This window comes from Mustelus asterias, chromosome 12 (assembly GCF_964213995.1).
Source record: "Mustelus asterias chromosome 12, sMusAst1.hap1.1, whole genome shotgun sequence".
In the NCBI taxonomy this organism is placed as follows: Eukaryota; Metazoa; Chordata; class Chondrichthyes; order Carcharhiniformes; family Triakidae; genus Mustelus; species Mustelus asterias.
This window is the reverse complement of record NC_135812.1, coordinates 42,182,060-42,195,430: the sequence shown is the minus strand read 5'-3', so window position 1 is coordinate 42,195,430 and position 13,371 is coordinate 42,182,060. Positions and strand designations below refer to the sequence as shown.

Genomic DNA, 13,371 nt, shown 5'->3' with positions numbered 1-13,371 from the left:
CCCACTTCCAGTTTTCACTTTAAACTTAAGAAAAATACTACTACAAAAGTAAAGGCCAAAAAATCCACAGTAATCCTGGTCATCCATGAAGCGGGAGGCTACTAGGGCATCCCAAGCTCTCCACCCCATCCAGGCCCTCACCAACACCTGACGGCCTCCATCTGACTCCTCCAAAGGTTCCGCTTTGTTGCCGAGCTTGACATCAGCCTCATCAGAGGAGATGTGTCACTCATCCACTTTCTCCTCTGCCAGATCCTCACCCCATTGCAGTGCCAGGTTGTGGAGAGTACAATGCAATGATGGGAGTCACTCTTTTGGGGCTGTGTTGGAGGCTCCACCTGACCAGGCACTGGAACTGTGTCTTCAGCATCCCGATCATCTGCTCAACCAAAGCGCAAGTAGCAGAATGAGTCTTATCTTGGCGGCTCTCTGTTGCGTTCCATGGCCTCTGCAAAGGCATCATCAGCCACATCCTTATCCCCAGGAGCCAGTCCTTAGCCAATGAGTCTCTCAAATACCTCGGGCATCTGAGCGCGGCCATGGATGTAGCTGTCATCTACATTCGCCTGGAAGCTAGCACACACCTGCAGGATGTGCTTGGCATGAATGTAGACATCTGGACATTCAGGGAGTGGAATCCCTTGTGATTAATGATGCCATGGGGAATGGTGAGCCACGTGTGTGCAATCAGTGACTCCCTGCACTTGCTGAGAATCCAGCTACCTGGGTGAACCCCACTCTTGTGTCTTTGTTTACCTGGTCAAAGTTGATGTAGCTAGGCGCTCTTGCAAATAATGCATCCTTAATGCACTTACAGGCAGAGACTTGCAAGATGCCACAAAGGTCACCAGTGGAGCCCATAGAAATTTAGGACGGCTGTGACCTTCAGGGCGACAAGAAGTGGGTAGCCTCCAGGTCCATATGGCTTCAAGTCTCGGAGAACCTGGCAAAGGTGAACAACCATGTCCCTGGACATTTGAAATCTCCTTCTGTACTGGTTCTCATTCATTTCCATGAAAGTAAGGCGCCATCTGTAAACACAGGACTGATAATGGCACTTCTATGTGGCCATTCTCTTTGGCCCAACCTCTGGCAACTGGGCAGGCCCTGCCACCCCTTTCTCCTTGGGTTCTGCTCCTGCCTCCGGGAAGCCAGATGTTGATGCAAGCATCCTCTCTCTTACTTCACAATGAGAAGGATTACTGCCAACTCTATTAGCTCCATTTTGTGGGCAACGTTTTGGAAAGGATTATGAGATAGGATTTATAATCACTGAGAAAGGAATAATTTGATTAGGGATTGTCAGCACGGTTTTGTGAAGGGTAGACCTTATTGAGTTCTTTGAGAAGGTGACCAAAGAGGTGGATGAGGGTAGAGCAGTTGATGTGGTGTATATGGATTTCAGTAAAGCATTTGATAAGGTTCCCCACGGTAAGCTATTGCAGAAGATACGGAGGCATGGGATTGAGAGTGATTTAGCGGTTTGGATCAGGAATTGGCTAACTGTAAGAAAACAGAGGGTGGTGGTTGATGGGAAATGTTCATCCTGGAGTTCAGTTACTAGTGGTGTATCGCAAGGATCTGTTTTGGGGCCACTGCTGTTTGTCATTTTTATAAATGACCTGGATGAGGGCGTAGAAGGATGGGTTAGTAAATTTGTGGATGACACTAAAGTCAGTGGAGTTGTGGACAGTGCGGAAGGTTGTTGCAGGTTACAGAGGGACATAGATAAACTGCAGAGCTGGGCTGAGAGGTGACAAATGAAGTTCAATGCGGAAAAGTGAGAGGTGATTCACTTTGGAAGGAGTAACAGGATTACAGAGTACTGGGCTAATGGTAAGGTACTTGGTAGTGTGGATGAACAGAGAGATATCGGTGTCCATGTTCATAGATCCCTGAAAGTTGGCACTCAGGTTGATAGGGTTGTTAAGAAGGCGGATGGAGTGTTAGCTTTTATTGGTAGAGGGATTGAGTTTCGGAGCCAGGAGGTCATGTTGCAGCTGTACAAATCTCTGGTGCGGCCGCACTTGGAGTATTGCGTACAGTTCTGGTCGCCGCATTATAGGAAGGATGTGGAAACATTGGAAAGGGTGCAGAGGAGATTTACCAGGATGTTGCCTGGTATGGTGGGAAGGTCTCATGAGGAAAGGCTGAGGGACTTGAGGTTGTTTTCGTTAGAGAGAAGAAGGTTAAGAGGTGACTTAATAGAGGCATACAAGATGATCAGAGGATTAGACAGGGTGGATAGTGAGAGCCCTTTTCCTCGGATGGTGATAGCTAGCACGAGGGGACATAGCTTTAAATTGAGGTGTGATAGATAGAGGACAGATGTCAGAGGTAGGATCTTCACTCAGAGTGGTAAGGGCGTGGAATGCCCTGCCTGCAGCAGTTGTGGACTTGCCAACATTAAGGGCATTTAAATGGTCATTGGATAAACATATGGATGATATTGGAATAGTGTAGGTTAGATGGGCTTTAGATTGGTTTCACTGGTCGGCGCAACATCGAGGGCCGAAGGGCCTGTACTGCGCTGTAATGTTCTATGTTCTATTTGTGTCTCCACTAACTGCATGTGAAGAAAGAGAAAGAGTGAACATTGAGGAATCCAATCCATGGCCTGACTCTTTGCCCATCCAACCCCAGAAGCATCCTTCCAATGGTTTGGGACTGCTATGCTAGCCTCCACACAGATCCACTCCCTTATGGCCTCCCGGATTGGGCATGACCTTACACCAACCCCTCCCCACTAAGCCTGACTAATGGGCGTCAACTTCAGAGACTTTCTTGAACCCTGAGCTCTGATGAAAGGTGCAGGCATGAGCCCCATGGTTAACTGTAAGGTCCTGTAAGCGCCAGGGAGCCAGGTTCAATTCCGGCCTTTGGGGATTGCCTGTGTCGAGTTTGCGTGTTGTGTCTGTGTGGGTTTCCTCCGGGTGCTCCAGTTTTCTCCCACAGTCCAAAGATGTGCGGGTTAGGTGGATTGGCCGTGCAAATTGCCCCTTAGTCTCAGGGGGATTAGCAAGGTAAATATGTGGGAAAGGGTGGGATTGTTGTTGCTCAGATTCAATGGGCCAAATGGCCTCCTTCTGCACTGTAGGGCTTCTATTCTATGATTCTATGATTAGATTATGTCTGGTCATATTTCTTTCATAACTAGAATCCCATTGTCTAAGTGATTGGGCCCTATTTTACCATTTTAATTCTAAGTACTGGGCAGACTTGAAACTGGGAATGTTTCCGATCCGACTTTTAGACCTGTTCTGGGATGTCTCCATACGCACTCTGCTGCAAAAATAGCAGCGGGTCCGAGTCACGCTGCAGAAGTCTGTGGGTGGGGCTTAATGCGCCCAAAACACGGCTGCTCCGATTGGAGCCTTCAACTGCGCATGCACAGTAAAAGAAATGCAAAAACGTTCCCTTGCCACATCCCTCCCGGGCCAGATAATGCCTCCTCCTGGCCCCCACAGACATTGCCCCACCCCTACAACATTACTGACCCCCTTATCCCCCTAACCCCTGCTACCCGACCGATTGCAGCACCCTGCTCCTCTTCCACCCCCCCACCGATCACAGGCAGAGTGGCAGCGGACACCCCTGCCCCCAATCCGCCCCCCCCCCCACCCCCCCGCCCCCACGCCATCCTCCATCGATCTGACGCACAGAGCCATCTGACCCACCTCCCTCCCCCCACACGCCCACCAATCTGAAGAGGAGAGCCGCCGGAAGCTCAGAACTTAGCTCCTCAGGAGCTGGAGCACCCGAATTGGACCTTTGTGGATCATGCCTGTTTCGCGATGAATCTGGATGGGCGAATGCGGTGGTAAAAATCCCTCTATACCCATCTTACCCATGTAACTATCTAAATGCTTTTTAAAAGACAAAATTGTACCCGCCTCTACTACTACCTCTGGCAGCTTGTTCCAGACACTCACCACCCTCTGTATGAAAAAACTGTCCCTCTGGACACTTTTGTAAGTCTCCCCTCTCGCCTTAAACCTATGCCCTCTAGTTTTAGACTCCCCTACCTTTGGGAAAAGATATTGACTATCAAGCTGATCTGTGCCCCTCATTATTTTATAGACTGCCATAAGATCACCCCTAAGCCTCCTACGCTCCAGAGAAAAAAGTCCCAGTCTATCCAACCTTTCCTTATAACCCAAACAATCAAGTCCGGGTAGCTTCCTAGTAAATCTTTTCTGCACTCTTTCTAGTTTAATAATATCCTTTCTACATTAGGGTGACCAGAACTGTACACAGTATTCCAAATGTGGCCTTACCAATGCCTTGTACAACTTGAACAAGACGTATTCAATGTTCTGACCGATGAGATCAAGCATGCTGAATGCCTTCTTCACCACTCTGTCCACCTGTGACTCCACTTTCAAGGAGCTATGAACACGTACCCCTAGATCTCTTTGTTCTGTAACTCTCCCCAGTGCCCTACCATTAACTGATTAAGTCCTGCCCTGGTTCAATCTACCAAAATGCATCACCTCGTATTTATCTAAATTTAACTCCATCTGCTATTCGTCAGCCCACTGGCCCAATTGATCAAGATCCTGTTGCAATCGGAGATAACTTTCTTCATTGTCCACTATGCCACCAATTTCAATGGCTTTGGAATATAGAAGATATGGAGATGCAAATATTGACTTGATTTCATATCATTGGAATGTGGCTTTGTTCTTTATTTTTTTTAAATCAGTTAGTGTTTTCCAGCCAATAAATTTGGTTGTGGAACAAAATTATCTGTCCATTTGCTTTCGGAGTTTGTTCCTTTTAAGTGACTAGACAAAGGATTTTTGAGTTTTAAAATTGGCCTTTATTTTTCGAACTATAGCAAGGGATCTGATATGTCAACTAGTGGCAAACCAGAAGCTCTGAATAAGGCATCACACAGAAAGATATACTTTCAGCTTTGGTTACAACTAATTAGCATATACCAATCAAAGGTTTACACTTGTTCAGAAATTATCTGTATTCACTTTACAACTATTGATTAGCTTTACATCATGCATAGGGTACAAATACAACTGACTAGTCACAACATGTGCACCTCTACTTGATTATAATATCCAATCAGTGTAAAGGCTCTTACATGCTATCTAGTCTAATTTACCAATTGCTACACTTTGTTCTTAACATAACTTGTGTCTGACTTGTGGATATCAATTAACCTCCCTTGTCCGGGTGTCCCTGGAGTTTAATAAATTTTCCCAAGGTAGGGAAGTTCAAAAGACAAACAAACCTTTATATTCAAGCTGTAGGTATTATTGCCTCCCAATTTTATCTTTCGGCCATTTGGTGTCAGAGAAAATGGTAGAGCAATCCCCCATTGTTTCACAGTCTGTGAGAGTTGACACCTGTGATATTTCTGCTTGAGAACTAATGGCTTGCCATTTGTGTCCTTGGTTGCTTGCTCACAGCTAGTCATGTGCATGATTTTCACCTAAACTGATTTTTTAACCTTTCAGTAAGTATGATTATTAGTATGTGTGATAACTCCCATGATGTCCATGGGGAATCATTGATTGAACACCCTGTGGGGATCATTGAATATGAGTTCCCCTGGTAACAGGCAGTGACCAGTCCAGCTGGAACTCATTCCCTGAGCCTTTTATAAAGCAGGTCCAGGACTGGGCCTGCTGAACTGTAGTCCCAGGCAGGGACTAGTGTGTGTACACCATGATAGTTGTTTTACTTTGCATTCTGCAATAAATGATGTTCGTTTCCAGTTGGCCTTCCTGAATTATTACAGTATGGTTACTAGCCCCTTCAAATCCATGTTGAAGAAGGTTTATTTCGCACACACCAACATGAACATTTAAAATGTAAACAAGCAATGCAAGCAGTCCATTTACAAACAAGACATTTGAAAGAATTGAAAAAGCACCACATGGACAGCCAGTGCACCCATGTAGGAAAATAAACAGCATTCAATCCCCACGACATTGGCTGGAATTATAATTTGGCTTCCAACCAATCAGCGGCAATGTGTAATAGTATTGTCACTAGACTAGTAATCTCGAGGTAATGTACTGGGGCCCAGGTTTGAATCCCATCATGTCAGATGGTGAAATTTGAATCAATAAATATCTGAAATAATATTATTTTAATATAATATTTCAAATAAAAATAAAAATGGAATTAAAAGTCGAATGATGACCATGGAACCATCTGGTTCACTAATGTCCTCTGGAAAGGAAATCTGACATCCTTACCTGGCCTGGCCTGCATGTGACTCCAGATCCAGTGGTTCAAGGAGATAGCTCTCCACCACTTTCCCAAGGACAATTAGGGATGGACAATAAATGCTGGGCCTAGCCAGTGATGCTCTCCTTCCATTAATGAATTAAAGAAAGGGTATATGCCATACCTTCTAACTTTCTCAGTTATTAATGTTCTAACGTCTACATTTTCTGACCTTCCTATCCTTCTGGGTCCATGCTAGTGGACAGAGAGTGAGCCAGAAATAATGCTAACAAAATAAAACCTTTGCTTACTAAATGGTGACAGCCATGGCAATGAAACATGATGGATTCTTCTCATTGGAAAAGGCATGTCATAGTATAGCCTTTAGTTAGACTTTTTTTGATTTGATTTATTATTGTCACATGTATTAACATACAGTGAAAATAATTGTTTCTTGTGCACTATACAGACAAAACACACTGTTCATAGAGAAGGAAACGAGAGAGTGCAAAATATAGTGTTACAGTCATAGCTAGGGCGTAGAGAAAGATCAACTCAATGCAAGGTAAGTCCATTCAAAAGTCTGACAGCAGCAGGGAAGAAGCTGTTCTTGAGTCAGTTAGAACGTGACATCAGACTTTTGTATCTTTTTCCCAACAGAAGAAGGTGGAAGAGAGAATGTCCGATGTGCATAGGTCCTTAATTATGTTGGCTGCTTTGCCAAGGCAGCGGGAAGTGTTGACAGAGGCAATGGATGGGAGGCTGGTTTGTGTGATGGATTGGGCTACATTCACGACCTTTTGTAGGTCCTTTACCCGCTTCAGATCAAAAGAGATTGTGTTGTAACTTGTGAAAGTGTGAACTACTAATAGCCCAATGAGAGGAATGAGGCAGCTGGGTGCTGAGTGAATGGCAGGATGAACAGTCATCTCCTTACCTAGTGAGATCTAAGGACTGAGAAGTCAACAGGTAAACTGAGGAGAAAGGTGAATTAGATTGGCCAGCATGGCCAGAAAGAGAAATAAAGAGAGGCAAAAAAAGATTTGATTGAAAGAGAGAGAGAAAGTAAAAAGACATAAAAAAGAAAGAAAAAAGTTTAAAGTTTTCATTAAAAAAAACTCCAACAACAATTTACAACATGAAGGAATTAGATTGAAGACTTTGGCCAGAATTTTACAGCCCCGCCTGCCACGGGAATCAGAGTGGGCGAGGGGTGGACAAAGGAAAGGTCCGTTTGAACTCTGACGGGATTTTACGGTTTTGGGGCGAGTGAGGCCAGAAAATCCTGCCCATTAAATTGTTTCCTTTCTGAGCCAGAGAGGTGATTGTCTTTGGATCAACAATGATCATGGTTTTAAAAGGCGACTCACACATTTAACACCAGACTTCATATTCTGATATGAGGTCAGTGGGAAATTAAATTGTAATTCCAGCTCGATCTAAATACGAAAAGGAACCGAGGAGCGAGATGCTGTTTGAGTGAAGCGAATAGTGCAGAGGTATAAATTGATCAGTAAACGCTGAGATTCATGACATATCTTTTAACCCCTCAAATCTCCTGCCGATTTACTCTTTACTAACACGGTGAATCGTTCGACACTATGCCATCTTCCAGCAAGATTCAGCTCAATGAACCAGATGTCTATCATACAGCTATTAACTGGATAATATATTTATGTATATATTCATGACGTATTCATATATTCATGTAGAAATGTTCAAATTGTTTTATTGAAAAAGAACAAACTGTCTCAATCCTTTTTTCTACAGACTAGTCACAGGTTCCATGCTAATTCCTCAGGGAGACCGGCTGCAGAATGTCTCTCAGTCCCTATGGTTCAATTACAGAATGCCCTTACACCTCACATCCCAGTTTGCTACAGTTTCTTAACAGGATTATGTACATCCTTTACACAGGTCAGGGGCAGTTCTCATATTCAATCCTCTCTGTCAGTATTTATTCTATGTCCCTCAGTTGCATTTTAATCCAGATATTTATGAAACTGACTTTTCTCTGCCAATATAACCCCCCCCCCCCTCCCTCCCACCGCTCCCTTTTTGACCTGCTGGACATGTTGAGCCCCTCAGTAACCTTACTCCCATATTGTCAGCAAAGCCAGTGAATATCAGCAGACCTTTCCACTGCCCTGACTTCCCATCTTCACACTAACTTCCACTGGATTCCCATGCATTCTGCTACTGAATGTCACGGTGTTAATTGAATTTAAACTGAACCAGTTCAGAACGTTTGGATTCCAAGTTCCGTTCATTCCTCCTTTTAGGTCATGCATTGGCAGAAAGGTACTTCTTCCCTTCACTTTCACTAACCGCTTATCCAATCCAGGGTCATGGGGAGTCGGAGCCTATCCCGACAGACACTGGATGTTAGGCAGGACATACCCAGTCCATCAGAGAGTGCACACTTACACTCAGACTAAGGGGCAATTTATCATGGCTAATACCTCTAACCTACACATCTTTGGACATTAAAGGGTAATTTCTCATGGCCAATCCACCTAACCTGCACATCTTTGGGTTGTGGGAGGAAACCGGAGCATCCAGAGGAAACCCACACAGACACGGGGAGAACATGCAAACTCCACACACACACTCAAGACTGGAATTGAACCTGGGTCCCTGGCGCTGTGAGGCAACAATGCTAACCACTGTGCCATCATGCTGGCCACAGAAAGGCGACTGCAGGTAAACAATTGAACTTCAATGGACTTTACTTTCATCCTTCTTAGAAAAGTTACCAGCCTTTGAGTGTGGCATCCGAGGGAATATGATACAAAGACCTGTTGCGAGAATATTTGGTGGTTTCGAATCGAAAAAAAATGAGTGGCCTTGGCAAGTCATCATTAAATTTCCAAACAAAGTAAGTGAGCATCTTTTAAAAGCTTCCAAATAACATGAAGAGTGTTGTTCTGTATGTCCAGAAAGCTAACAACAACCTGCTGGCATCCATCAGTGTTTGCCCTTTCACCTTTCATCCATGAATGACCTCTCATTCAAGAGCCAATCAATAGTGTTTCCTTTCCATCCAAACCCACCGCGAATGTTCTTCCTTCCAACTCCCATTCTCACTCTTCCCACATCCTTTCAAAGCTTTTCTTTCCAAACTGTCTTTCCATTTTTAAACTACATCAGTTATCTTTTAGCTTCCAGCTATCGTTAATTCTCTCCAGTTTCCTCTTGTGATCTTTGTGTCTTTGTACACTTATTCCTTTCTGTATGGCTTCTTATTTGTTCCAAAATCTCTTATTACTTTATGGAATTTTTTCTGATGATGGAAAACTCCATTTAGCTGAATCCAGCTTTCTGAGCAATGAGACTCCCTCTAACATGAGAATAACAAGGTCCCCCTGAAAGGCTCTATTCCAGGAGGGTCTCCGATTTATGTTATACTGAGAAAACTGTTGGAGACCCTTCTTTTTAGAGCTGCTGCTCTCATTAAGTACTGCCCGTGTCAGGGTTAGCAAAATCTAAGTTCAGACACATTGCTCTAACTGGATAATTTGCCTGAACCAAACATCAGAAACAGAACCCTTAATTCTTAATTTTGCCTTAATTCTCCAGTGTGACATTTCCATTTGCCAGCCAACTTTGGCCTGAAGATACATAAGGAAAGTAGACCATTCAGCTCCTCAAACCTGTTCCACCATTCAGTTAGACTATGGCTAGTCTCCACCTCAACTGCTTTCACATAATTTTTGCTTCATATCACCTTTCTAACCACCGTATTCTGATTAGTGCTCCAAGCCTAAGATGAAATTGCAGTATTTGTGAGCCTTTGCAGTAAAAAGATTTGAATTTATATATTACCTTATCTCATCTTTCACTTGTTATAATTCAGGTCAGAAACTCTAAAGTGTTTTATGAAACTGACCTGGATCATAAGTTTTACAATTTAAATTTTGCTCGGGTAAGCATGAGATCTTTCTCTCCAGGTATAATTCAAATGACTCACTAGGGAGCTTTTATCAAACAAAGCTTATTTAAGAATACAGTTAACATGTATAGAAAGAAAATTAGCAATAGTTTTTACCAATTACAAACAAGAAAAAAGCAACCATGATATTGTATAAACTTTAACAGCTAAATACCATTCCAACCAAACAGATCCCATAAACAAAACTCTTACCACAGGTTTAACACAGAAAATACGAATGTTCACGTGATGCTGGAACTTAGTCCTTTGGCTGGATGCTGCCGTTCTCTTGATTCACACACAGACAAGCTTGAAGTCAGAACAGCTTCCCAAAACACCAGGGAGAGAGGCTCTAGGTACTAGCTAGCAAATCAGTAACAGCAGAACTTTCACTCCAGGAAGAGGAGGAGACCTGCTTCCAGCTAGCCAGCAGAATTTACAAGACTGGGAAAGAGAGAGAGAGAAAATCTGCCTGCCACTAGGTTAGCTAATGACTCTAAACCAATACAGAAAATAAATCCTTGGATTTGTCTGGGGAGGACCCACCTGGCTTTGACTTCCCCCTCACAATCAATCTTCCCCCTCACAAATCAGGATCATTAAAAATATCCCAGAAAGTACCTGAGGGCCCAAGTAAAAATAAACAAAACCCCATTTAAACCATTGAAGCAGCAATAAAAGGATTTTTAGCAGACAACTTGGCAACAATAAAAAAAAAACCAAAACTGTTTAACTGCCGAGAATATGTGAAGGAGTTTTTCCGAGAGCTAAATGTTATGCTGGCTTTTTGCAGGAGATTGCTCTTTATAAATACAGCTCAGCAAACACAAAGAACTCATTGGACACAGTAGTTTCTGGTTGAAGACATATTTTATTGATCCAGGCTTGGTTTCCACCATGGAGGGAGACTGATTTAAAACAGCTCAAATCAAACTGCAGAGACCGTTCCCTCTGGGATAACTTAGTCACTCCTCCACTATATCCAACACCTCTAATGTTACTTATGGCACCTTCCCATGTAATCGCAGACGGTGTAACACCTGTCGCTTTACCTCTTCTCTGCTCACCATCCAAGGTCCAAAACATTCATTCCAGGCTAAGCAGCGTTTCACTTGCATCTCTTTCAATTTGATGTATTGTATTCACTGCTCCCAATGTGGTCTCCTCTATATTGGAGAGACCAAGCGTAGACTGGGTGATCGCTTTGCTGAGCACCTTCAGTCTATGCACAGTCAGGACCCTGACCTTTCGGTTGTTTAACGCATGATCCTGCTCCCATGCCCACATGTCTGTCCTTGGCTTGCTGCAATGTTCCAGTGAAGCTCAGCGCAAACTGGAGGAACAGCATCTCATCTTCCGACTTAGCACTTTACAGCCTTCCGGTCTCAACATCGAATTCAACAACTTCAGATGATTTGCTCTACCCAATCTTGACCCCTTTGTTTTCAATTTATTTAATTTTTTACTGTTCTCTACCTTTTATTTCTTTATCGTCTTTCTTCATTTTTGTCCCCCCTCTTTTCCCCTACTTAATCCCCCCTTCCCTTACCTTTTCTCCCCCTTTGCTTCCCCTTTCTCCCTTTTTCTAAATTTTATCTCTCTCTCACTCATTCCCCCCCGCCCCCCACTCCTACCCCATCCACATCTTCATCTGTCACAGCTTACCCTTTGATTTCAGCTTCTCTGCCATTTGGCCATTCTCTCCATAGACTGCCATTAGCAGCCTTTTCTTCTGGTTTCTGTGGCTATGACGCATCTTTCATTCCCGCACCCTGCAGTATAAATATCTCCCACTTTCTATACTTTTTCGCTTTGACAAAGGGTCATTGGGACTCGGAACATCAGCTCTTTTCTCTCCTTACAGATGCTGCCAGACCTGCTGAGATTTTCCAGCATTTTTTTTTTGGTTTCTTCTCTTCCAGCTCAAATCAATCTGATTAAATAATCAAAACATTTGGTCATTATACTTCTTCAGAAATCATCTGCCTACCTACTCTGTCCATCTTAATAGGATGAACCAATCGTGTTAATATGGATTATTTACCTTGGCCAATTACATCCTTCTCTCTGGCAACATGAAGATTCATTGGTCCGTATAATCCAGAAGCTCTCGCCCACTTGTCTCTTAGCAATTTCTATCATGTAAGTAATAGAGTTCAAAGATAAGTTCCTCTCTGTAGGGTTCAAAAGTTGCCATCCCCATTGTCTGCTAAGCATCCCTTATCAGCACTAAATGAATTGTCCTATTCATTTAGTTTCTGGGAACTATACTGATAAAAACTATGCTCTGTGGCTGTATTGTTCTAAAAGAATGTGGTTCATCTCACTTAGCTTATCCCATTATGCCTTGGGGCAGTCTGTATTTGGCCAAGATGTACAGAATTCTTTCAGAAATACACATTTAAAAGCTCTACAGTGGTTATATGTGTGTTTATGCATTTGTACCTTATTCTTTTCTTCCTATCTATCAGGGCTTTAAATTTCTCCTTCAATGTTCTCCTGTTTCCATTCAGTGGTCTTCATGCCAGTTTTCCTTGACCTCTCTATATGCTTTTCCACAGTAAATGGTAGAGCCCTCAGAAGTATTAGCATATAGAGAGATCTAGGCGCACAGATCCACAGTTCCCTGAAGGTGGCAACTCAGGTGGACAAGGTGGTCAAGAAGGCATATGGCATGCTCGCCTTCATCGGTCAGGACATTGAATATAAGAATTGGAAAATCATGTTGCAGCTGTATAAGGCTTTGGTTAGGCTGTATTTGGAGGATTGTGTACAATTCTGGTTGCCACACAACCAGGTGCACTGGAAAGGGTGCAGAAGAGATTTACCAGGATGTTGCCTGGTTTGGAGGATATGGACTATGAAGAAAGGTTGAACAAACTTGGATTGTTTTCATTGGAGCATTGGAGGATGAGGGGGGACCTGATAGAGGTTTACAAGTTTATGACAGGCTTGGATAGGGTGGATGGTCAGAGTCTTTTTCCCAGGGTCAAAGGGTCAATTATTCAGAGGTATAGGTTGAAAGTGAGAGGGGGAAAGTTTAAATGAGATGCAAGGGGAAAGTTTATCACATAGAGGGTGGTCAATGCCTGGAATGCGCTGCTGGAGGAGGTGGTGGAAGCAGATTCTATAACAATGTTCATGAGGCATCTGGATAGATACATGAATAGGCAGGGAATAGAGGGATATGGACCACGTAGAGGCAAGAAAATATTAGATTAGTGAGGCAGCTTTGTCGGCACAGACTT

General features: G+C 43.4%; 1 protein-coding gene across 1 annotated transcript in view; it reads left to right on the top strand.

Moving 5' to 3' along the window:
- The window catches only part of LOC144501391 (complement factor B-like), a 101,024-nt gene that overhangs the window by 58,282 nt on the left and 29,371 nt on the right, over positions 1-13,371 (top strand). The window contains exon 11 of the mRNA XM_078225090.1: positions 8,940-9,070. Within this exon, the coding sequence (XP_078081216.1) occupies positions 8,940-9,070 (131 nt within the window). The remainder of the gene's footprint in view (positions 1-8,939; positions 9,071-13,371) is intronic.